This window comes from Gallus gallus, chromosome 4 (assembly GCF_016699485.2).
Source record: "Gallus gallus isolate bGalGal1 chromosome 4, bGalGal1.mat.broiler.GRCg7b, whole genome shotgun sequence".
Lineage (NCBI taxonomy): Eukaryota > Metazoa > Chordata > Aves > Galliformes > Phasianidae > Gallus > Gallus gallus.
In genome coordinates, this window is record NC_052535.1 from 30,530,628 (window position 1) to 30,558,315 (window position 27,688).

Here is a 27,688-nt window from a genome sequence, read left to right on the forward strand (position 1 = left end):
ATCACTATTGCTTACATCTCCCTCAAGTAGGTATAAATTGATATTATCTTGGTTAATATATATAAGGAACAATTCTACAGAAATCTGTTCAAAATTGTATTAAAATGGAAAATACTATTCCTTCGGAGTGTGGAAAGTGGATAAGCACCCCACAGAATAATGTATAAGTCCATTAAATATTACAGTTTGAAAAAAACATGCTCTAATTACTGGATACTTCAATGAAAATTTAAAAAAATTCTTCAGACCATTCTTTGATACACACTGTGACTCTACTGATGTATCCTGACGTAACTTCATTGAAAACTGGAACAATGTGCTGCTGCAGCAGCAGCTCAACTAGTATAATGGTGCCACTACAGTACAGCTCATGTCCCCCGCTGAGCCATATTTTCACTTTTAGCATTGCACTACAGCACCCAATATGAACACTGGTAAGTAGCCACATGCATCCATATCAATATATAAGGCTGCTCCGAAACTAATGCCTCTCATTTGATTATGTTGGTCCACGACATCAGGGGGAGATGGTGGTGGTACAGCATTAGAGGGTGAACCTTCCCACCAGTATTCCATTCCATGTTGTTCCTGTGTGACAGATGGCAAGAGTGGCAGTCTGACAAAATGGTGTCTGACATGAAAGTGGGTACGTAGCAAAGGTGTGTCATAGAATTCCTCCATGTGGAAAAAACGGTACCTATTGACATTCATCAACGCTTACTGAACATTTCTGTAGACCAAACAGTGGATGTGAGCACAGAGAGGAGTTGGGTGGTGAATTTCAGCTCTGTTGACAGTGGGCCACCTCCAGTGGTGCAGATTTTTACAAGTGCAGCATGCAGGCTCTTGTTCGTGGCTGGTAAAAATCCACAGGTATGGTGCTGACAACGTTGAAAAACAGTGTTCTGTAGCTGAGCATTTGTTCTATCATAACAATGTAGTCTCCAGGAAAATAAATAGGAGGAATTACTTTTGGAGTGACCTGTGTAGACTATGTATAACTGAAATAAACAAAAATAATCTAGTCTGCAGACTATTTGCTGGTCTATGACAAAAAAAAAAATAAAAAAAAAAGTGTGGAAATTTTCCCATTATATGTGAGAAATAGAAGACAACAATGAACAGGTGCACTAATTTTGATAGGCAGAACACAACTTCCCAACTTCACACCAAAACATAACTTTGATGTGTGCTTCTACTGCTGCCTTCTTATTGTTAAGCAGTAGAAATATAATAAATTCTGGAAGTTATGGCAGCATGTCAGTTCATATTAGTCAAGAACAGGCCCTTTCAGGAGAGAATAAATTACTGTAGCATCACCTGCTGAGTCTTGCAGTTTCAACAGTTCATATTCCAGTTATTTCAAAACCCAAATTCTGAACTGTTAGAGAACAGCACTTGATGCAACTGAAGAAGGGAAGCAAATCTAGTTTTAAATAGAATGCATTCAATCTCACTACAGCTACTCCGGCTAACTCCACTGGTAATTAGAGTTGTTTTCAACAGCTGGTGACCAATGCACCTGTATACCACACCAGTTCTTTTTTTGACCAGCACCAGGTCATACAGTAATTTGGGAGGAGGTGATGCAGGGGGCAATCTGGTGCACGTTCAGGAGTACATCTCCTATACAGCTTTTATACCTGCATAAAATATGCTGGTGCATGAAGTATGTTTGCATAGTATGTGAGGGAATAACTACTTAAAATTTCTCCAGCTTTTAGTAATACCCCGCTGTAAGTCAGAGCCTGACTCTATAGTCTTGGACCAACTGTGCTGAAAGTAAGAATACTCAAATAGCAGTTATGCCTAAAACTTCTTTAATAATAGACAAACAACTTGTTAATGAAGAAAATACAAATCCATGTTCTGACTTCTTTATTCATCTCAATTGGACTAAGTATTGATGCACTAAATCTGCTAAATTTCCACTGATTAAAGCAGTCAGCTACATTGTCTGCAGCAAGAAAGTTGTTTTTCAATTGAGAGACTTGCCCTATTTGTACATGAAAGGGCTAAGCCAGATGCTAAGCTGGTAAATTCAAGATTCTAGAAAAAAAAGTTATCTGCATTAACAGCTAGTAGAGTAAGGCACTTACAAAATTAAAGGACTCTCTTATTTGGTGATTAAATGGCTAGCTGTATTCCTGCTGCCCGTTTGGAGTGTGAGAAATGTAGGAAAAGAGGGCGGAGTAAACTGAAATGAAAGTTGTTAGTTGCTCAAGAATAGTTTACATCAACGCAAAAGAAAAATCTGAATGATTTCCCCAAAAAGGGAGCAAAAGTAAAAGCTGAAATCTGTGCTTAATCCATTTGTGTAGGATTTTTCACTGAATGCATTGCTTTACTTTCAGAATTAGTAGTCATTGCTATAGTAACATCAGACATATATGGATTCTATCTGGACACATTTTACCAGAATGGCCTATAAATTACCACACTAATTCACAGCACAGTTTTGTACAGCTTCCCATTATATTAAAAGAAAAGAAAGCAAGCCCTATCACATCTTTCTCCTGCAAACAGGCCTGCAGGAACTATCCCGAAAATATATCCATGAAAACAATCTTCTGTATTTCGTCTTCTGCTCACTTATGAAATGTAGCATCACCTACCACTGTAGCAGCATCACATTTCCCCTTAGCTCTAAACAAAAATAGACAGGAAAATTCAAGTTCTTTTCCCTTCCCCAGCTTACAAGACAATGTCAGTGAGCCTGGGTTACTGTTAATATAAAGACAGAACATCACAGAGCTTTCGAAGAGAAACAGTGCTATATCACATAAGGTACTCACTGAAACAACGCCCAAAACTTTGTTGTTTTGCCACACAGTGAAAAATAGTCCTAACTTGTCTATCTCAGTTTTCTTGGCAACGTTTGCTGGAAAAAAGGCACTTTGGAAAGGAAGAGTCCTCTAAGGGAATATGTTGAGCTTGGAGCTGAGTGATATTTGTCAGCGGCAAACGCTGTGAAGTTGGATTCACTTTTCTTCTGGAACTAGAAGATGTTTACAACAGGGTCTCAGACAGCAGATCTACAATGCCATTATCCACACTGCAGGTCCCAGCACTGTTATCTTGAGGACTGCTATGCAGGCAGAGCCAGCCCAGAATCTGAGACATGGAGTAGATATGCTCATAAGCACCTAACGCTATAGGAAGGAGCACAACTTGAGATCTATACTATCTTGGGATGTTACTAGAGATGGAAGTGACACCTTCACCAACATCATGATGAAAGCACTCACCAAGGCCAGAATTCATTTATCTGAATCCACATCTCTCTCTCCACATCACATTTCAAGAATCAAGGAGGGTCAGAGGTGATGCAAGAATGAGGAAAGAAAGGAAGGAAAACAGTTTACCTATTTTTCCTGTTGAACTGATCCACTGGAATGAAACACAGACTTGGCCAGCACAAGGAAGAAAACATAGTTTTTCCTCTTCCTAGAGACTTGCCCAAACAACAAGGCTAGAGTCTTTTTTCCTCTGCTCTTTCTCATAACACACATCTGCGACTCATAATAATTGCTAATTAAAATCAAATGAGGGTGATTCTAGAGCTATTTAGAGGGAAACAGTTAAGCCTCAGAAGAAATGAGCCAGGAAAAATATTAAAATCCATAGGGCCTGTTACAGCCAAATAACTGAGTGGGAATTGAATTCTGGGAATTCAGAAAAGTGTATTAGGAAACAAAGGTGGCTCTTAGCATTTAAGTCACTAAATGGACTTTATGATCTAGGCCAGACCCTTCACATAGATATGGGAATAACGTAAGGTCCTAGAGCTTTACAGAGCACAGATTAGCTCACTGAAAAACTGCTGCAGAATTTCTTAGACATATAGACTCTTGGAATTTTGCTCATCTAAACTTCATTCCAAAAGATGGGGAAATTGAACCACTTGTCATACCTACTCTATAGAGCATTTCCATCAATTGTTAATGTTATCACAAAGTGAGAGCATTAACTAAAGCATGTGGCAGACCATCAGAAATGTAGCAAAACAGCATTTTTTCAGGAATTCTTAATTCACTTCCCCTGCACAATAAGCACATCAAGATAAGAACCTCTGATTTATTTACTGTTAATAGAAACCCTATTTTTTTATATTCTAAAGCCAAAAGAGCCCTGCTTCCTCTCCTAAATAAAGACTGCCACATGCTACACTGCTAATCAGCTTGCTTTCGGAATACCTTACATTAACTGTAATTGTTTTCATAGAAATGTTCTACTAGTCACTTTTGTATTGAAGAAATCATTTCTCCCTTGGCTTATCACTTGATATATTTGGCTTTCTACCTAATATATAGCTTCATAAGCAATAAGCATACAAAACCGATGGGGTAGCAGATGACTCACTCTTTTTCTATCATTAGATTAAAACTTATCAGACATTTCATCTCAGTAAAGGAGGTGATATGGAGTAATTTATCAGGAGCATTTCTTTACTTTACTCAGACTCTCTTACAGAAACCTTTTCACCTTAAATCAGAATCAGAGAGATAGCAGGTATGAGAAGATATAGTCTTTGCCAGTCTTCTGCTGTCTGGGAAATATGTTTCCCCACAAAAAGTACTGCTAAGTGGTCTTTGCATCCTACGTCTTCACAGCAGAATAGAAAATAGAGTTTTTGCTACAGATTGTTTTTGGATTGGGTTGTTGTTGGTTTTTTTTTTACAAGTTTTGACAAGATTGCCTATAAATGCCCAAACTAAGCATCTATAATGCTTTGCGCACTTTACATTCTTCACATGTTCTGACTTTAGAAAATCTGCCCATCCTATCTCCCATACTCCTTACATCCAGAGCCTCCTTACTTCTCATCAATCACTGTCTCTAATATAAGGAGAGTAAATTTTGAGTGAAGGTTAGAAATCAGGTTTACTATACGTCAATGTGTTCTAAATAGATTAATTAATGAGATCAACATTAGTCTTGCAAGTTAAACAACTGATGCATTTTCAACAGTCCACTGAGACAGTTCTAACAAACACAGTGTATGTTATTTAATGTTAATTTTAGTTGTACTACTGACTCTCATGCAATTGATTCCACTAAGCATACACGTGTAACAAACTGCAAAACATTGTTATTTAGATTAATATACAAATACTAAGAACCTTCAAGCTCAAACTTAAGCATTCAATGCCACAATGCCTTCTGCAGCGCCTCCAGAATTCCGTGGAAGAATTAGACGCAAAATAATGATAGAAATCCTGAGGCTAAAATTTGCAATTACAAGTTCTGCAGAAGAAGGATCCTGTTTGATTTTTCCTCCCTATGATATGAAAGGGAGATGGAAAGTGTTTTGTTTAGGGAAAATTAGAAAACAAACATCTGAGTTTCTTTAACAGTCATAAGTGCCCTTCAACAACCAACTTTACTTTCTATTATTTTACATTACAAACTAAATAAAGTGAATAATGCTACATTTGGAAATGTAGAAATTTCAAGTAATTATCAAATAATTTCTCTTACACACATCTTGTGTGTTCTGGAGTATTAGCTGGCACATCCCTTTACTATTATTTACACAGAAGTCTTTGAGAACGATGCAGTACCATGCTATCACATTGTCTCGTCTATGGATATAGTTTTAAAAATGCCTAAGTTACAGCAGTTGTATAAATACTAGTTTTGGTCCTCAGCCTTCGAGCAAAAGCATCCTCAGATACACCATCACCAATAAAAACCTCAATTTTGAAAGCTATTTCTTCAGCACTGACAAAGTATAGCCTAACAGTACCTTTTCTGTAGTCTTGCATGAAAGTCGTCCCTTTCCTGTGCAAATTTGTTTTTCCTATATGCTTTTACTGGCTGGTGCAGTTGGCACAGCTTGACTGACAATGAGCCAGAAGATGCAAGTGTAGGGGAGACTCACGGCGCTCTCAGATGTTGGCATAGTGAAGGGTAAGAGCATAGCAGAAGTGATGCATTCAAGCACAGCCCTGCGAGTATTAGCTGCCAGCTTGTGAACACTACTGGCAGTGAATGTAAACGCAGATTATTCCCTTCCTTATAAACTAAGAGAAAGTGTTGGAAACTAACTGCATAGAAAAATGTAACAACATGTTGCAAGGATTCATCAGGTGCAGGAGCAAGTGAGCAGTATTAGTTGATTCCAAGCTTTTAAGAGGTGAACTAAGCCAACTTGCAAAGTAAAATGCATCCTGAATCAAGCTTAAAACAAAAGCTTTTATTACAGCTGTTCACAGCATATCAACCTGTTTTACTGTGCATCGGTAACAGAACAGAATTTCAGGGCAGTTGATATCACATACTCTTAAAGCACGATGAGTGGTACAGTGGCTGATGCAGTAATTTCATCTAACTGCTCTGGAGGTCAGAGGAAATATCGAAGTTGCTGGTACTGACCATGAGTTTAAGACAGCAAGCCTCCAGGGTCCCACTGCACAATTTGCTGGCATTTGTGATCTGAAGATATCTCAACCTACCTTTTTTAGCATTTAAGAATATAATTGCAAATTTTCATCAGTACAGATGAAGCAGAAAGAAAAAAAAAATCCATTAAGCCAATTCCTCTGATTTCTAAACAAATTCTAGTTATGCTCTTGCCTTCAGAGAAGTAAAAGGAAAACCTCAGGAATGCTGAAAAAAAAAAATCTCATACCTAATACAAATGAAAAAAAAAAAGCAGAAAAACACTTGTTTGATGAGTCAAAAACAAGCTTTGAATCAAGAGGACTGAATAACAAAATACAGACATTGTTTCAAAGACTCAAGAAGTGAGAACCACACATGACCACATTATAAGAGAAAAACACACACAAAGAAATGCAAAGCGTCAAAGCTCCTTACTATTTCACTTCAGTGGAGCTTGACAAGCAATGCAATCCAGGAGAATGAGAAAAAAACATCCTATAACCAGAAGAATTTATCTCAGTAAATATTGAGACATACATGAATGGAAGAATACATGCATTAATATCACAAGGGCTCTCTTGCTGGAATCAACAGTCACAGAAACGAAGATGAATATGACACCATCTGAGTAGCCTCTGTCTAGTTGTAAGCCTCACTGGCCAAAATCTGCATTTAATAAAGTACATTTAAGATCCAACAACATATGTGGTCAATAAGGAATGGTAGAAAGGAATACAAAGGGATCTTCTGCAAATATAGAGTCGAGTAGATACCAAAGCTAGAAGTGGTAAAGCCCAAGAAACTACACGACTTGCAGTATTTTTGAGAAATGGGAAATGACAAGTAAGTTCTGTGGCAAGGAGTTTATTTTAATGGAACAGCAGTAAAAGAAATGACACAGTGGAAGCATTTTGTGTGGTCCTGTTCATATTTTCACTGGAAGGACAGAGTGCTGATTCCACCATAAGCTTTTATTAACAGCCAAATCCGACAAAATGTGATTTTAAGCTAAAATATATACATACATAAATTCTTTATTATTTAAATTTCAAAACAAGCACAGCATTCAGGCTAAGAACTACGTTCCTGCCAATATTATAGGACATAACGGTACTAAGGCTATGTATCAGTCTAAACATTTTCTCAGCATACTATGATGAGAAAACAGGCTTTATTTCCCTGACTTTTCTCAGACCTACTCAGAAGTTTGGTTTTCGGGTTACAGAAATGTAACGCTTTATTCTCAAATGACAACGTTTCTGCTCTCAGTTAGCCTCATATTTTAGGCAGACTTTGCCAACAGCCAAGAACTTAAACCATTGAAGAAAGTACAAATAACAGTATCTGATCCATTGAGTACAACCTGCCCCAATAGGGGGCCCTGGGAAGCATTAACTGGGTTCTTGGAAATTTTCTTGCAGTTTCCAGTGCTTTCGAGGGAAGGAAGCACACTTCCTTGTTTTTCCATCATTGATACTACAAACCTTACACTTCTCACTTTTACTACATTTGTTATCCTTCGCAGTCGCATGATTTCTCCAAACTTTTGTTTTCCTTAGCTCTTTTTTCTCTTACAAGCAAAGGATTTTTGGGTCTAGGGCTCAACACCAACCTGCTGCTATAGAGGAACTGGTATAGGCCAATGCCTGTAAGTACATGCCTAAGGAGGAATGTAAAAGGCCAAGCAGGTTCAGACACTTTCCCAGTACTACAGAAATCTCCAATACCATACAGCCTATTGCTTTTCCATTTTGTAACCTTTAACAGATTTTTTTTTCCCCATGATTTTTTTCAGTAATATTCAAATGAAATTAAAACATCTGTAACCTTCTGCAGTCAGAAGCTATACAGATAAAATTCAACTTCAAGAATTACATTTATTTATTTTGAATCTGTCATCTGCTGACGTACCTTGATGCCCTCTCATTCTTTTACTGAAAAAGACATTGGGAAAATAAATCAATCCCTACTCACTTCAAGGCTTAAGATATCGCTTGTTTTATTTTTTCCATACAGATGAGTCTTATCCTACTTGGTCATCTATGACAATGGTTCCATAGCTGTATTTTACCTTTTATTGAGCAAGGAAAATATTAGAACCGTGTTTACTACTTGAGATGAACATGGACTCTTCTTTACTTACGTATGTAGGTTTTCTGAAAGTAAAATCTCCTATTTATTTCAATGAAAACTACAACAGATACAAAGAACAATAATTGAGGGAGCAAATTTTCAGCTAAAAAACACTTTTTTCAGCATTCTAACCACCATAGCTGTGCATTTTTGCCAGCTACAAACAAAAGCCTGCATGCTACACTTGAAAGCATCTGTACCAGCAAAGGTGACCCACTCTCATCACTGCTAAAATGCATCACCCACCGCTTCACTGTACACACAATCACCGCTTGGTCTACAGAAGTGTTCAGCAAGTGTTGATGAATGACAATAGGTGCAACTTTCTCCACAAGGAGGAATGCAGTGACTCACCTTTGCTTCATACATGCTACTATTAGATGTCATTTTGTCACACTGCTCCTCTGCTGCTGTTTGTTACACAGCAACAACATATAATGGAATATTGGTGGGAAGGTTCACCCTCTACTGCCATACCACCACCATCTGCCTCTGATGTTGTGGACCGAAATAACAAAATGGGAGATGCTACTTCTGGAGCAACCCTAAATGTTTAAATGCATACTATGTTTGCATAATAAACCTAATGATTGACAGAATTATTGCCCCTAATGCATATTCAATTCAGTTATTATTAGCTTCAAAGCTGTTTGGAACTTATTCTTCTAATTATCCTTTGTACTCTTATTACTAACCCTAATCTGTCAGATCTTCTTTATTTTCTTATTTAAAAAAATTCAGCCTCTGGAGAAACAGCTCTTCAGGAGTTTTCTTTTGTAGACTGTTTCATCTGGTTATCTTCCTACTCCCTCCCTCCTGCCCCTCTTTTTTCAGATGTTATACATGTATTTGCTTTGGAGATTCAAATACTATATCTACAAAATATCTTCACAACATCCATAGAGATGTTCTATTCATCCATTCTAGCTTTTTCTCCTCTTTTAGAAAGAGGTATTTTAGACCTCCTATCTTACTCCTACCTAATACACTTTCCTGAAACTATCAGTGGATATGTTTGCTTTTCCTTTTCCTTTACAAAGGATGTTCAATGGTAAATGCTTTGACTCGTCTGTGCATCCTAGTGGAGGAAGATGTAGAATGCTGATGAAATATCCAGTGTCCATTTTATTTTCCATTCCATTTTCAGATTGCTCTGAAGCTTATGTCTATAATAAAGTAATAGCCATGGGGCTGAGCGCATCAGCTTTGTATACATATGCATTTCACACACATTTTTTTTTTCACACACACATTTTTTTCTGGTACTAACTTGACCATCCTCTAGATTGGACTAGGAGTTAAGATCTACAGCTCCCTCCTTTTGGAAGCAAGTGTAGAGAATAAAATGGCACCATGCAGAAAATAAAACATGAATGGATTCAAAGCCATTTTCACATTTCTGGGCTCTGAACGCAGGCACTGACAGACTTCTGCATCACCTGGAGCTTCTGACACAAGTCAGGTCATGGAGAACCAGCCATTGCAAATCACAAGAACCCTATGGTTCAATGTATTGTGCCTAATTTCTTATATCTGATTGCTCTTCAATGTGTTTTTGAAACAAGAAATCATAGTTTATGAAGAGACTGTCTTGAGGCAGAACTCATCTCAATCTACCCATTCAGAGGGTCATAGGGGCTAACAGAAAATGGATGGGGCAAACTCTCTACACCTTAACCATCTTTAAGGGAGAACTGGTTTTTTGTTTGTTTGTTTTTGTGGTGTCTTTTTCTTCTTGTTGTGGGTTTTACATTGCTTTGAGTGCTTCAGGATCAACAAAGTACAAAATGACTCTTTATGATCAAATGAGTCTTTCTTGAGGATTTCATTACCCTCACTAAAGCTACCTGACTTAGGATGAGGATGCACAGGATTTACAAACTCCTGGTAACTCTCCGAATTCCTAGCATTCAGTCTTGTATGTGAAGGCTAGATAAAATACTTGGAGTTTTGTTACATTGAGAGAATACAGATGACTGGAATATGTACATAGCAAAAGAACCTTGAATGGAAGATGACATTGGCTTTTGAACAGACTAGAGACACTATATAGCTGTAACAGCTATATAACAGAAATCAAGACCCACCTATCAGCCCATAAATGTCTGCAGTAATAAAGGTAAGCTTGGGTTGAAAACATCATTTCACTTGTTTTCAAAAGCTGGGGTGGGAAGGGGGGGTGAAGAGAGAGAAAAAAAGAAGGGAAAAAAAGATTTAAAAAAATACCAAGAAAACAACAGTGTGTGTCTGGCTCACAGAAGTAGTTAAGGAGAACTGGGAAGGAGAAGCGTACTTTGCCTCTTATCATACAGATCGCATATTAGGGAAGATTTGCAGCATAGTGCTACAGATGTTAGTTTAAAATTTGAGTCCTAGTTCTGTAAGAGTGCTTCTCTAGCATATATTCATGGTGTAAGCTACAATCATAAAAGAACTGAGACATTTCCAATACAAATGGCCCTGACAGACTATACCTATGCAGGAAGTTACTTCAGCGAGTCTGAAGCAGCAAATAAATTACTTCAAAAACTTTTTGGCTCTATAAACCCCAAACAAAAACAGCTCTTTTACAGTACTGAAGCTTAACAGACTTATTTTACATTTAGAAAATTGTTTCAACACAGTTTTATCTTGTCCAAAGGAAATAAAGACAAGAATTACACCCATGAAATTGGCTACTTATAGAGAACGATTTTAAACTAAATGGGAAGGTCTACACAAAGTGACAAAGTACATGCCAAGAAAACAGTATTTGGTGAAACCTGAAACATTAGCCAGGGTTAATTCCCCTCACAAATCTCTTCTCAGTTTCTCAGAACTTAGCCAAATTGCAACTCTTTCAGCTGAAATTTCCCATACCAGCTGTCTGCCTTAGACTGAATTTATTTTGGAAAACATCAGCCAAAATTATTCAGCCATTTCAGAGAAATACTCTCACCACCTCTTATTTGGAAACTTTTACCGCTCTAGTACTTCACAGTGGGGTTTCTGAAATTAGATGGGAAAGGAAGGAGAACAAAGGATATACCCAAATAACCATTAATGAAAGCCTGCCTGACTTTGGCCAGGTCTGAAAATGTACACACCCCACAGAACAATCCTGAACATGATCTAGTGTGAAACTATAAGACAAAGTAAATTTTCACTACAGAATACCTGGAAGCAGCTGACTATCCTTGGGTTGGGCTAACCAAATTCAGACAAACCTCTCCACTGTGTTCTTAATATCCCATTATCTTGCTACTTCAGTGAGACGGAGAGGGAGCTGAGAGGCAGAACGCATGTTATTGGGAGGAAGCATGTGGTCTTAGCTGGGACTAGCTAGGAAAAGTCTTTAAGATCCCAGGCGAAAAAAAATGGGCAGATGAGGGGATCGGGGGAGAAATCTGAAGAAACAGATATTGAGTGAGAAAATCTGTAACTGATAAAACACTTCAACAGTGAATGTGGGAAGGAGAACAGGAATGAGAGGATAAAAAAAAAGCTGAGTTGGAAAAGTAAATCTGACTAGGGACTGTACCTAGTAGGAAGACTGGGAAGGAAACAAGCGCTGTAAACTGTAAGAGTTTGGAGACGATTACTGAGAAGCAAGACATTTAGGGCTCGCACGAGTAGCCAGATAAACAGACTAGAGTGAATGAAAGCTTTTGTTCCGCATGTGAATGTATTATATTGGTTCAGTTCCAATGTTTTAATTTCTTTTTTTAAACAGACCATCTCTTTAGTGGAATGGAATAGCTGATGCCTCTTTCAGGTCTTATTCTTGTGTTTTGCTATTCTTACTCTAGAGCCACAATGTTTTTCCCTACTCAAATTGTTCTAGAATGTTTATCCCTATAGCTTTAACAATTCAATAACAGCACTGAATTTGTCTTCACAAAACTCTGAGGTTACAGTTCAATATCTCTAGACAGAAGGCACTAAGGAACAGCCATGTCTTCTATCAACTGCACCAGTCAGCTTGGTATCATCAGCAAACTTGCTGAGAGTCCACCTGCTCCCATCATATATGTCACAGATGAAGATGTTAAAAAGTACTGGTCCCAAGATGGACCACTGCTCATCACAGGCCTCCACCACTGACCACAACTCTCTGGCTGCTACCTTCCAGGCAATTCCTTCTCCACCAAATAGTCCTCCCTCAAATCCATATCTCACCAGTTCAGAGATAAGGATGTGGTGGGGGATCATGTCAAAGGCAGAAGTCCAGGTGGATGACATCAGTTGCTTACGCTTTGTCCATTGTGGCCATCACACTTCATCTCAGAATACCCTCATATTAGTCAGGCACCACCTTCCCTTGGTGAAGCCATGCTGGCTGTTTCCGATCACTCAATCATCCTTCATGTGCCTTAATGTGACTCCCAGGAGGATCTGTTCCATGATCTTCCCAGTCATAGAGGTGAGGCTCAACAATCTGTAGTGCTCCAGGTCCTCTTTCCTCCCTCTCGCATGAATGGGAGTGATGTTTCCCTTTTTCTAGTCCCTAGGAATATTGCCTGACAGCCATGACTTTTCAAATATGATAGAGTGCCTCAGCAATCACATCAGCCAGCTCCCTAAGTACCCTGGGATGCATGCCATCCAGTCCCATGAATTTGTACACATTCAGTCTCAAGGGTGGGTCTTGGACTTGCTCTGCCCTTATCTTATAAGGGGGAGAGCGTTTATTCCCCCAGTTTGTACCTTGAGGTTCAAGTTAAGGGATACAAGGTGCAGAGATGGGAGAATTTTGGCTGCCAGTAAAGACTGAAGCAAAGAACTCATTGAGTACGTCAGCCTTCCCCATGTCTGTTACAGTCAGTTCTCCTTTCTCATTTAGCAGATGAAGTACGCTCTCTTTGGCCTGTCTCTTCTAACCCATGACCTACAGAATAGCTTCTGTTTTTTTTTTTTGTTTTTTTTTTAAACACTGCTCACCGAGTTCAGTTGGTAGACCATGCCTTGGCTTTCCTAACATCATCTCTGCAAGTCCAGACAACATCCCTGTATTCCTCCCAGGAGACTCCCTTGCTTTCACTGCTTGTACAAGTGATAGGACAAGGAGAAATGATATTAAATTAAAAAAAGGGGAGACTTAGGTTAGATGTTCAGAAGAAATTCTTCAGTCAAGAGCTGTTGAGGCACTGGAACAGGTTGCTCAGTGAAACTGTGAATCCCCTGTCTCTGGAGGCATTCAAGGCAAGGCTGGAAGGGGCTCTGAGCAGCGTGATCTAGTGGGTGGCAACCAGACTACAGCAGGGAATTGGAACTAGGAGGGACCTGAAAGACCATCCCAACTAAGCCATTCTACAAAACTTCAGGATAAAAATAAGGTAAATTTTTAAAGGAAACAGCTATTATCGATCCTGTTCGGTCAATTCTCTAAGCTAGATCTTAACCAATAACACTATCTTATACTCAAGAAACCCAGATAACTCCTTTCACTAAATATTCACTTTCCTTTAGTTGTACCTTCAGTTTGAATAATGAGGTTTTTCATTATAAATCTCAATCTGTTTGATTTGATTTAGTTGCATTTATATTAGCTTCATTTTTTACTATTTAATTCAGATCTAAAAATCAATAATCAAAGATTATTCCTCTAAAGAATAAATTGACAGAAACTAGAGAATTAGATCTTGTTTACTGAAACTAAGCTAAGAACAACAACAAAATCGATTCAAGGAACTGTATAAGCTTCCATATAGTTCAGTTAGTGAGGTTTTTATTGATCTATAATCTCAGGATCTCTGCAGAGTCCAAACCAAGTGCTTTTCCTTCTCAGATTTCATTAGTTCAATTGCCAAACTCCAGTTCGATCAAATAGCAATGAAAAGTCACACTGCCAACTCTAGATACAACAAAAAGCAAGACTACCACAACCACCCTGAGAAAATAAAGAGAATTTTAAAAATAAAAAAAAACCCACCACACTACCTCAGCTGCTATATCTCAGTCATCACCAGGCTTTACAGAAAATGGGGGGGGAAGATAAACAGCTGACAATACAATGCTTAGAGGCTCTTTAGTCAACATAACTAGAAAAAAAATCTACAGTCATAAACCACCTCATAACTTTAGTAGTGCAGAGTTCTAATGACAGCATTTTACATGAGGAATTTTACACTCTGAATTTAAAACTTAAACAAATGGCATGTTCAGTGCCACGCTGCATGTGCCTAGAATGTACTCCCTAAAGAAGTTCTGTATATTGAAATTACTAGAAAAATAAATTTTCCAGAACTGCTGAAGGTTGGCCTGTTTTTGTCTATACAATTTGGAACTCACTCATGCTATTTAAATTACTTGAATTAAAGTATTAGAAATTGGCTTAACCATTCCCTACTTTAATTAACAGCGGTAATTCACTTCATTGGGATCAGAGTTCAGATGTGTAACGTCTTCTGTGATCCCAAACTTACTTTTTCATTTGATATATAATTATGTCTGGATTACATCGTCTAGCAGTAGTCAGTATTAGCATCACTTTCAGCACTTGATTTTTCTTTCTCCCTTCATTAAACTAAACCATGCTAATACTGTTGACTGGCTGCAAAGAAACATTTATTCTTCGGTGCAAATGGAAAAATCTCATAGATAATTGTTAGCCTGATGTAAAGCAGCTTGTTGAAACATCAACCTGGAAATGCAGCGAACATCCCATGAAGGATTACTTAAAATTTACTTCAACAAATAACGTCTAATGATGGCTTACACAGTTTAATAAAAGCACCTTAACACCTCTCAAATTTAGAACAAAAGTTTACTACAAACTAACAACAGACCACCCAACATCTTTGCCTGAAAGCCTCAGTAATCTCACCTTTTGAGATAGTGTACATACTCTCAGTATTATTAATATTTAATTGCATTTAGATTATTATCTTATGTTCCAGCAAAAACCTATGGCATTTAATGAAGCAATTAAAATAACATGGAGTTAAACCACTTGGTAAAACAGATATTTTTGTGTATATCTAACAAAGAATGCAAAGCATTCTTATAACCATTTCTTTTTGATAACCATTTATTCCTAAACTGTCATTGTATGGAAGAGTCTAAAGGTAACAACTGATTAAACAAGTTAGGCTCTCAAAGCATGACACTGTACTGTATGTGGCTGTCATGTATTCTTCAGAGTCCCAAGCTTGCATGTTCCCATTTAAGCAAGCACATGCCGATGTCAATCTAGGGTCACTCCAATGATTCCAAAGACCACTGATACATTCTACTGAAGCTATAAACCTGGATGGTATATGAAAGAAAAATGCCCACTAAAAATAACCTCCACGATGTACTGACATACCAAAGTACATAACCAAAATACCATAAACAATGGCCAATCATTCTTTCACTTAGATTCTGTATAGCAATGAGCTCTCACTCACTCAAGATCCAGCCTGAAAATCAGAGTTATGAAAGAAGCCACTATCCATTGTGTCAGGATTTTCTGTGAAGCTTGTTACACTAGTTTCTGACTCTTTTTATGTTCATAGCATTTAATGTGACTCATCTGTAAATACTACGTCCAATCTTTTTATTCTGATTTAGGGCATGTGGCACTCTGCTCTGAAGCTAGCTCAAATTACTTACCACGGTGGGTAATAAATTGCACAGGAACTTGTTTCATTTGCAGCTTCAGAAACTAAGATATTCTCACTGACTGTTGCTTTGTGAAAGGTGTAAATTCGTCCAAGTGCTAGCATACTGCCTAGAAACCTGGCTCACTGCCCTAGCTGAATTGATCACACACCTTCCCAACAATGGGTAGCTCTCCATGGTCCTTCAGTTGTGCCATTAGAAATGAGTTCATACATTTTCACTTATGAGCACTGGTGATCTGGGCATACGGTTCACCTTCCATGTACACATTGATTACAATCCTAAATCATGTTCAAGTTGCTTCCCTTAAATTATTGTAACAGATGAAGAAAATCAAGTCCTAGAGTAAGATTCCCTTCAGTGTTTGATCTCTCCTACTTCACTTATATTAAGCCTTTAACTCTCAGAATAACAATTTTCATGCCAACAGTTAAATAAACACCTAGTCTAATGGTTTTAATGTGGAGTTATCAATGACTTGAATTTTACCTCCAATCTCACTGCAGTGTGAAAGCATGTCTACCTGTGAAGACTTGCTGTGAACTACTTTGCTGAAAGGAGCATTATTTCATCAACTTCAGAAAAAGTAAATTTGTTGCTCATTTTTGACATTAGCCACAAGGAACTATAAGTTACCAAATATTTTAAGGTACAGCCACAATAGGTCATCATGGAAAAAGGTGGCATCACAGCTCTTTCACCTCTTCCTAACATCAATACTCTCACAGCATATAGTTCTCAAGATTTGTACAATGCTTGAGAAGCAAACTCTCTGAACAACCTTGGTTCAGTTTCTTGGACAGTTGATATTTGGTTAAAAATAATAATTTAAGAAGAATCTTCAGTTACTTGTCAGCTTGCTAAAAACAATGCTCTGTATTCATTTCTAAAGAGAGGTAGACAACCTAAACACACTGAAGACTACAGTACCTGTCTCCTTCCAAACAGCAACCAAAGCATGCATGTGTGGAAAAATAAAGTAAAACTGCACTAAAAAGTAGTTCTGATGTAAGATATTATTAAAGGATGCCAAGGAAATTTATTTTTGAGACTGAGCAGGAAGTGAATACGTGAGACAAGTATACTGAACTAAAATTATTCCCATTCCCATTAAAGAAACCCCACACACACTGGACAGAAATCAATGTCAAAATGGACATAGTATTTCATCAGTACTATTTATACAGGAGCCTAAGAATATTTGTTTTTTGCTTGTTTTTACTACGATAACACATTCAGGCATTTCTATAGGTTTGCAACCTTGGATCTCTAGCACACATTAGCAGTTAACTATAGTTTAGAACATTTGTTGATGCCTTTTAAAGAAGCACTTGGCCAGGTAATTTACAAACTTCAGCTGAACTAACAGAAAGTTCTTGTAATGTTCTCAGAGTCATTCCTTGGAAATATTTGTTTGCTCAACAATTTTAATGCTTAGTCAAATAATTTTCCTTGTTTAAATGATGAGATCCGAGAGAATTTTGTCAAAAAAAAAAACAGCAAGAAAAAAAAAAGTAGCAGCAGCTACACACAATGCATGCATGGCAACTTCCAGCACTGTTTTGGCAGACCAGGCTGTTTATCCTAATTCATATGCAAAGTACTGTATTAATACATAAGAAGTATCTTATATTCAGACACAATCCTCTGGGATCTCATCACTTAAATCAACAGCCTTATATGACTAAGTACCAGAAACATTAAAACAAATGTTCTTTCACAGATGTTAAATACCAATGCACTCTGCAGTTGTTATGAAATAACAAAGAAAAGATTTAAGTTGGCTTTAGCATAGCCACCATACTTGTCTCCAGTAATACTGACTATCAAAGAGCGAGACAGGAACTGTAGTAATGAGTTTGTATTTTTACACTGCCTTTCAGGCACAGTCATATTTTTTTCTGTCAGCAGCAGCTGAAGGGGTTACCAGTTGTACTCTCTTTTAATCTTCTCCCACCCTCATCATCATGACAACTCACTTTTCACTCCCACTGTCTTGCCACAGAGTACTGTTTCTACCCAATACTAAAAATATATTCATTTTAAAAGGGACAAGGAATGATTTCACAGATGCTGTTTAGAGAGCAGGCAGAGAAGCAACTGTAAAAGCACAACTTTGGGAATGGTAAATACTGGCAATAAAGCAGAAACAAAACAGTGGAGTGTACAGCATTAGACTACACCTGCTGTTGATAGAAGAATAAAGTAACTACAGTCTTCACCTTTAAAGAATACCTTGATGTTTAGTAAAAGACTGCAAAAACTTTACATAAAAATTTTTAAGTACAGTTCCCCTCCCCAACACAGATCTTTAACAGCATCCAGTTTAATACAGGTATCACCATTTCTTATAGCTACTTAAACAGCCTTTCTATTTTAGAGTTGTGTAGGTAGGCTCATTTCAGGAATTACAACTCTGTGTTCTGGATACAAACACTAGGTACCTCTTTCAAAAAGTTGTAGGAGCCCTGAAAAAAAAAAACAAAAAAACACAAGAACTAGCTCTCTAAAGACCCATTCCTACTGAAGCAGGGAAGAATAAGCAGAACCAGTTCTATCAGCCCAGATTTGCCCTCAGTCTACTGGATAACGCTGCTGATAGCATACAATAAGGAATTTGACCCGGACTTCATCAGCCTAATGAAGTGTGTTGCTTTAAAATATGTACTCTTAACAACTTGGACACATTTGATTGTTTAGACAACCCTTGAACTCCTATGCAAACCACTCACCAGGATGGTTTAGAAGGAATGCATTCATGCTTACTTCAAGGACTGGTCTCTTGAACAGATGAGAAAATACATGTCTGTATTACTGAAGTATATAATACATTCTATGCAGTAGGAGAAAGGAATACTTTAAAATGTTTTCTTTGAATCAAAATATTTTAATTGTTCCTAAACAGGATTTAGAATTACCACAGAATTATCAGTGGTAGAATCACAAGGAAGTAAAAGCAGTGTGACAGCAAAGATAGGATGGATAACTGCAATAACAACAAAAACCTATACACAGAAAACTGCATACCTAATAACCAGTTTCCTCAATAATTTATCAAACTTTTTTTTAGTCAAGATTAAAATACAAAGCCATACAACAAACATACAACCTCTGCATCATTAAGTTCCCAGAAATGTACAACTCTCCAGCACCATACAATAAAATCCACAGAACTGTCTAAGAAATGCTAAAAAGCATCAGCTAAGGCCACCTCTGCTGAACAGCAGTTCTGCCATCCTCCGTACAGAAAGGGTAAAATACCAGTATGATACTCTTAAAGACTGAATTTGCATTTAACAGAAAAGTCAGGTTACTCATGGACTTCTTTACAAATATCATTATCAGACAATACTCATTTTAATTATCTTCCTAAAGACGGTGGAATTCAGCCAAAGGATTACACTGTTCAATAAACATCAGCTTACTCCATTAAAGTATATCAAGGATTTCAGGATTTCAACAGTAGAATCCTCATCCTTCTCTGTCAACCATTTTCTGGGTCACCTCCTTTCTCCTCTGGAGGATGTTATGTCATTGTCTGACAAGACTCCATAAGCATTAGTCTTTCCTTACTTGTAACTAAAAATTTTCATAAGTTTTCCTTGGTTGAGATCAGTTCAAATTTACCATTAACTTCTGTACTGCTCAGAAGAAAAAACTGAATTTGATCACTACTGAACACTTCAAAAACCCTTGTACTTTAACAGCCTACGTTCTAAAACATACTTTTTTAGAAAGGTAAAATAATTATTTAATGTCTCAATCTAATTACTAGGTGTTAAATATTCCTATTCATAGCAAATAGGCCAAGTACACATTTTCCTTGCAGTATTCTTTACTTTAATACACTTACATTAAAGAAACACCATTATATGAGTCTACAATTACCTTGTATTATATATTTGATTTTTCAGTATTTCAAGGAACGCACTGGACCTCTAGGTACAGTCATAGCAGAAACAATGTTGGTGTATTTCTAACTTCTCTTGTTTAGAACACCTAGCATATATTTAGATAACCTATATTCAATCTGTCCACATAAGCATATATTCTACACTAAGTCATTTGGAAAGATTAGTTTTTACTCATTTCATTATCATCTACTTTCTAGTTATAAAGAAGACTAAACCCTCGCATAGTGGTTATTAAAGCAGGAGAAAAAAAAGAACAGTAACATAAACAAGGGCAGAGAATACCACTGGTAATGTGTTCAAACTATGCTGTTCAGAAAGAATGCTCTTTAAAAGTATAGCTTATAGGTAAAGGAATAAACAGTAGAACTATTACTTCTATGCATGATCAAGGAAGAAATAATCTGTGAGGTAAAAAATTGCTGAATCAAATCAATTATTCATTACATGTCATAAATGCACTTTTTAAAGAATCCTAATCCCCATCCCAGGTAATGCAATGCACCCAAAGACTCAGAGAAACAGTAATGAGAAGTTGCACGCTAAAAAAAAGACTGTAATACCAGATTTTATTTCAAAATCATACAAAATATAAATGTAAACATATAATTACACTGAAGTAAACCTTGCTTTTAAGTATTTGAATATTTTAACAACAATACTGCCATCAAAAAGATGTCTTTATTATTTACCGTTAGGAAATTTTACCTTATGGAGCGATACATCATGAAATCAATTGTTGTGCATCTAGGAAATTTACCAATAGAGCTCTCTTCCACTGGGGTGTACACTTTGATTTGTCTCATATGAGTGTCTCTTCCATTTTGGTGATTAGCTAGAACAGCTATCTGAATCATAAATGTGCGGATAGGCTTCTTATGGGTATCTGTTAAAGGAACATGAATCCAGCCGCTTGGTTCCACTAATTCAAGTTGCTGCCAAGAACAAGACAAAAAAGCAAAACATTCAGGAACAGTAAATATAAACTATTACATATCAAACCTAACTAATACAGAAGAGTTTTGCTGGTCAGATTTTAGTTACTTTTTTCAAACTATTTTGAAGCAATATAATTGAATACCCGCAGCTAATTTACTGGATACAAACTAATTTGTTTCACTATGGTTGTTTGCTTCTGTCTTTAAGAACCTGCTCTTAAGTTTGTGCCTTCATCTTAAAAAATGAAGTCGTCAAAAAATTTGGATCTTGTTACTGAAGGACACTACTCAGGGATGACAGAGAATGTGCATTTGCAAATTTTTAAAATCCTAATCTATACACTCTGAACGAAAGTATGCCAGAATGACTTAGAAAAGAAACTAAAATCATACAAGCAATTTTTTCAAAATTTCTCAGGCTATTAGGGATATTGAGAAGTAATAGGAAGGTGAAGGAGATCTCACAGACTTCACCACACAGTCACCTATGCATCAAGACAGATGTCTGGCTAAGTAATAATTGCTGGACAGCCATTTAATTACATTCTAAATCCATTTTGAGTTTGCTTTCACATAACAAACCAAGTGGAATATGAATTTTTCTTAAATCTAAACCTACAGAAACCAAGATCAAAGCAAATGAAGAACTGCATTTTGTTAACTCTAAACCACATCACTAACACGTCAGCATACTAAAACCAAGCTAGAAGCTACGCAGAAGCATAGTGACAGCTTTTGTTTAAAACTAGTTGCCCTACTTCAAAGCACAGCTCAAAGCAAATATGGAGGAGCACACAAGTCAGTGGAAGTCCTTTTCTAGGGGGAAGGGGGGGAGGGTGGGAGAGAAATAAATCAGTTCTCCACAAGCAAGTGAACTTCACACAGCTAAACAGACTACTGTTTTTAGCAGGAGTTCTTCTGAAGAAGAGGTATGCCTTGGGCAGCTCAAAAGTCTCATCCTTCTCCTGAACACACCGCATGACAAGAATCCCATATCATGCTTAAAACAAGTTGCCTTTACTGAAGCTTTTTAAAGATCCACATGAGATCTGCTGTTTTAGAGGCATTATCAAGCACCCAGAGAACCATTCAAGAAACAAGCAAAGTCAAAAGAGGCATATCTTATAACCGCTTTAAGTTGAAAAAAAGAAACTAAGGTACTTCTTTTTTTAAATATCTTTCCACCGCTGCAGGCTCTCCAACAAATCATTTCCAAATCATTAAATTCACTGAATTGTTTGCTCAGAAGTTAGATATCTATTACCTACACATAGAAAAATCACATCCTAAGAACATTACTAAGGTCCAAAGATGAACATTTCAATTATTAGTGAAGTTGCGTTTGCAACTCTCAGTTTATTCCCATGTTGGGATATATTTTTAAGTTATATGTGTATTAATACATGGTTTCATCTCTTATCAATAGAAGGTAGTCATACACTTATTTATGGCATGTTATTTTTCCAATCCTCCTACAAAAGGTAATTTATTTCTTCCCTAGCCTTTATACAGTGATGAGAAGTAATTTCTACATCTGTAAAACAGGCAATTGAGACATTGATTTTAGATTAAAACAATCCCAAGTTTCCACAAGTTAATGAAGTTCTTAAATCAGCCACTGGAACACACAGAATATAGCAACAGTTATCTGAGTGCATCCTGTAAAGAGACCACAACGAAGCACAGAATTCTTCACACAGTACTCAGCTGTTTCAGCCACATTTCTTTATTTTATTCCTGAAATCTCTGCTTCGCTTACTCCTCATGTTCCAGCTCCCATAACAGATAAATTTATTGTACAAACTCCAAAGTCATCCTCAAAATAGACTCTGCTCCTCATTCTAATCAAATAGTTGCTCCTTGAAATAAGTGCCTGAGAGGCACGAATGAAGTTCTAGGCTGAATTACAATAGTGCAAGGGGTCTGGAGTTACACCTGGACATCTGAAGAAATTAAGCTCATGATTAGGTAGTCTAAATAATCCCTCTATACAGTGACTTTTTCATGTCTCTGCCATTTTTTCACTGATGCCCACATAGTTCAGTAAGATCATTAAAACCTTGAAATCTATTCAACTACTAAAGATTAAGTACAATAATCATCTAAAGATTCACTAGAAACGAAAGTAATATTTTTTCCAGTGGTGCACGTATTCTGTGATCATGTTCACCAGATCAAGACACACACTGCTCAACATTTCTCAGTTGTATCTATCCCTCATTATGAAGAACGAGCAGGAATGGGAAAAGGCAGTGGCAGTACAAGACAATATGCTGTTCAGTATGCTAGTTCAACGTCAGCACCCAGACCCAGCCATTACAATTTGCAGCAGAAACAGGATGAAACATGCAACTCATCTCTGCCTGGAGCATTCACAGCGTGAACAGAATCTAAAGGAAACCTACTATGAAGTTTTAAGAAATTCCTATTAAGCTCATGCAAAAGCCTTGTAAACCGGTCTGGAAATTTGGGTGGATTTTTACAGGGAGGCAAAAGGCACATCCTCAACACAAAGGCTGAACTCCTGCCAAATTACAAATCCTTGCTTCAGAGCTTGGGGGCACTGGAGCATCAAAGAAAGACACCACAATATTCTCACACAAGAAAAACAGCATACTTCTCACTAGCCTCCTTCTTGGAACTGAACTGCTTTGGCTGAAACTTTAAAAAAAAATTCAACCAAAAGCAGACATCTGGACCAGGAAATCACAGTTTGAACTGAACACAGTTTGAACTGATAAAAGTTTAAGAAACTAAGAGTTAAGTCTTAAAAAAGAAAAGGTCATAGCTTAAGTACAGGTGGCCACTGGCAACTCATAGTAAATATACTCATTTCAGTTGACTTTGACCTCAATTGTTTTCTTTAAAAAGCACTGACCACTGTATATGTTCCATGCTAACCCTAAAGCATAAATCCATTATAAGGAAATGACACATTTAAGTTTCTTCCTGTATTTTTCCTCACATACAACTCATTCATTAAGAATCTATCACAAGTAACTGTCCTCCAGGAAAGTTCTACTTATCAGCTACCGTTACTAATTCCATAAGTGAAACTTAAAAAATGGAGATTTATTTGTTACCTAAAAAAGTAAAGAATCAATACAAGTTTAATATTAGTAACCCAGGACAGTTCCTACAGCTCTAATCTTATATACTAAATATGCTTAAGTTTTGCTGCTTAAACTCATTTCCACTACAATAAATTTTGAGATCTGTGGTAGAGAAGCAGAGTGTGAAAGTCAAAATAAATGGAAAAACAAAGGGATAAAAATTGAAATGGAAAGTCACTCACCTGTCCTTTGGTGCTGTTATATACTCTTATCTATCTCTTCTGCTTTCTCTCCATTGCTTTCTTTTCATTTGCATTTTTTCCTGTTCTTTGCGTACTACGGCTTTACATATGGATTACTTGAGCAAGAGTATATATTTATGTAATTTTAAAAGCCAAAGCAGAAATAACAGTGTAAATGGAAATACTCATCAATTTGATAACCCTGTTTCTTCACTTTCTCACACAGTTCAGAGGTACATTAACCAAAGCTACTATTTCCACTAATGGGAGTTCCACCATAGAAGATGCAAACCATATGTAAAAAACAAAAACAAAAAATCTGAAACTTCATACAGACAAGACAAAGACCAAAAATTTCACAGGAAATTCAATCTATACTGGTATTGCTGGCTTCTTTATAGAATAAGTAGTCAAAAAAAACCACACTTCTTCCTTCAGGTTTCTTAAGGAAGATTAAAGACCTTTTCAATAGCATAAAGCTAAAACTATTTATATTACCTACTTTAAAGGAAGAGAATGCAACTTACACTCAAGAACAGTGAGAAATGGCTAAGGGCAGCAGATAAAAACAAATCAATCTGATTCAACTATGAAAAATCATCACAAGTGGACAGAATAAGGTTTTCTGAACACAAAAACCACCTCCACCACCAACAAAAGAAGTGAAACATGGTTGTGTACACATTTGTCGCAAAAGTCTACACTGGACCTACTCTCTGAGTAGGAGGGCAAGCAATGATCAGTTCGCAGTTCTGAATACTGTCTCCCAGCAGTGTGCTGCCTGTTTGGTCAGCCACTACTGCTTCCAGGAGTAGTTGGAGAAGCTGAGGTACATCTTCAGCAGTTGTACTTACCTCTCCTTTGAAGAATCCTAAGCTCTCAAAACAACAAATTTAATACATCTTTCAGTCCCATTATTAAAGTCCCACCGTTAAATTTAACTTAAGTTGGCCAATAACAGCATAGAAGAGGGATGCTACTAATGATAAAGGCTACATTTCCATTAGTCAACAAAGAACAATTCAATCGAAGTCAGACAACTCAACTGGAGAAAGCCTTCCAGTTTTGAGATTACAGAAGTTTGTTTGACAACAGAAGAATCTGAGCAAAACACGTTTTCCTACTATTTGGAAACAGCAAGCATCAGAGAACACCTAAAGATAGTCAAAACAGAAGGCAATGAAAGCTGGACAGCTAATATAGACTAAAGAATTACATCATGTAACAACTTTTACCTCACACAGCACATTTCACAACATGAACAACTTCAGTGCTTCTAAAGGTGATTTATTTCAACCTAGTAAGTATCAGTTACTCTTTCCTACTGCTCAAAAACATTAATTTCATGTGAGCATTAGAATAAGGACAGATCCTGGATAAATACGTCTTTCCAGACAGGGATATTTTGGATATAGCAACTCCTTTGTGACTTCCCTGCAGTTAACTGCCTAAAGCAGTACATACAAATGAAAGATGGTAATGCCTTTTATATCATTCCCCAACCTATCCCATGCCATACATTATCAGAAGCCAGTCTGATGTCATATTCAAACTAATTCAGTTCCTTCAGACTATGCATTTTATAGTGCTAGAACCCTAGAATGTACTTAAGTACTTCGTAAGAAAGTCTGCCCATTAATTATTTTCACTCCTGGAAGCCACACCATAGCTTTTAAGGAGATAGAAAAACTTGTTTTGATATATTGTTATTTAATCCTACTGGAAATGAAAGTTGACCTCTTTTCTATATTCAAAGATACACTATTTAAATTCTGTGATCTCTTTCAAGTGGTATAAAACTCAAACTGCTAATTATTCTTATAGGCTTATCATACACAAGTTACCTACTACATTTACTGTACTTATCATCATTGAAACAATGCAGAATTCCCGTTGTCCTATAAAGCTACCTTTTGTGAAGGCACAAAGTTTAAAACCATTACAAGTAGTTTCATATTCAGGGTCACTACAAATGCATCCCAGGATGTATGCAAGACATAGCTCCCAACAGTTTCTCCATGCGTATATAGGAAGAAAAAGGAGACTGTTTTCTTCCTTTGTAGTAAATAATCTTCCTGCACACATGTACTGACAAAGCTGAGCATTACTGCTATCATTACAGCTCTAGCATGATACAACAACTCTTCGAGATATTGGTATATCTGATCATATTTCCACCTGTTCATCTGTACTATTAGATCCAAATGACAAATACATATATTTCTGTATAAAATAGATTGTTAAACCAAATAGCACTCAAAGTTTGTCCTTCTACTTTTCTCACAGAACTATTAAACCTGCCTTTTTTTTTTTTTTTTTTTTCCCTTTTCTCTTCTTTTTTGGTGGGGGTGCAGGGAGGGTGGAACTTTACTGACTTAGACCTTTGAAATGAAAAGTAGTTGCTGAAGTGGAGCACTGGCCTCATGAGGAGTAGATAAAGGAGCTGGGATTACTTAGTCTGGGAAAGAGGAGACTCAGGGGTAACCTTATCACACTCTACAACTGCCTGAGAGGAGGCTGTGGTGAAGCAAGGGTCTCTCTTCTCCGAGAGAGTGGTCAGGCACTGGAACAGGATGTCCAGGGAGGTGGTGGAGTAACCAACCCTGAAGGTGTCCAAGACACATTTAGATGTTGTACTGAGGGACATAGTTCAGCAGGAAATATTGGCAATATGTGGATGATTGGACTGGATGATGTTAGAAGCCTTTTCCAACCTTGGCGATTATATGACTCTACTCATGGGACTGCTTTTGCTCAAGGACCTGGGTGCACATGGTGGGTAAGGTGAAAGGATGGGAATGTCTGTTGTGTACCTCAAGGTGATTTGATGCTGGCAACCAATAATTTAAATTTTATTATGTTAAATTTTTATATAATGCTGTATGCCATCATTATTACAGTTGTTATTTGTCTTGTTAACAGTATTAGGAAGAACTACTGAGGTTAAAGAACAAACTCCAATGGAACCAGAGCTAGCTTCAGCATGCACTAACTCACTGTGAATCATCTCTCCCAGATTGAAAGACTTGTGACAGATGGAGCGGGAAGTAACACACAGAATGAATACTACGGAGAATTTACATGGATGGCCCACAGATTACAAAAGAATTCTGTATAGATATTAAAAAAAACCAAACAAGATAAGTGATGGTAATTATTTAGGATGTGTAGAAATTGTGGGACATGAGCATGATGTAAATGATCTGGAATAAGGAGGGATATAGACTTAGTTTCAGCTAGGATAGAATTGTTTTCCTCAGTGTCTGGTATGACATTATGTTTTTCTCCTAGAACCAAAAATGTTGATAACACGTTAATGTTTGTACTTTCTGTTAAGCAGTGTCATACAGAGCCAAGGCCATTCTCATCAAAAAGCCTAAGGAGCTGGGAAAGAACCAGGACAGCTGCCAAACTTGTCAAAGGGATATTCCATATCATGT

The 27,688-nt window shown here is 37.2% G+C and overlaps 1 protein-coding gene across 12 annotated transcripts in view; it reads right to left on the reverse strand.

Annotated features, from left to right (window-relative positions):
• The window catches only part of ANAPC10 (anaphase promoting complex subunit 10), a 331,896-nt gene that overhangs the window by 278,082 nt on the left and 26,126 nt on the right, over window positions 1-27,688 (reverse strand). For 4 of the 12 annotated variants that reach the window (NM_001396961.1, NM_001008467.2, NM_001396960.1 and 1 more), the window contains exon 5: window positions 18,971-20,950. The exons of the other annotated variants lie outside the window; for them this stretch is intronic. In NM_001396961.1, the coding sequence (NP_001383890.1) occupies window positions 20,720-20,950 (231 nt within the window). In that variant the 3' untranslated portion in view covers window positions 18,971-20,719. Of the gene's footprint in view, window positions 1-18,970; window positions 20,951-27,688 lie in introns of those variants that run through there. 12 annotated transcript variants of the gene reach the window in all.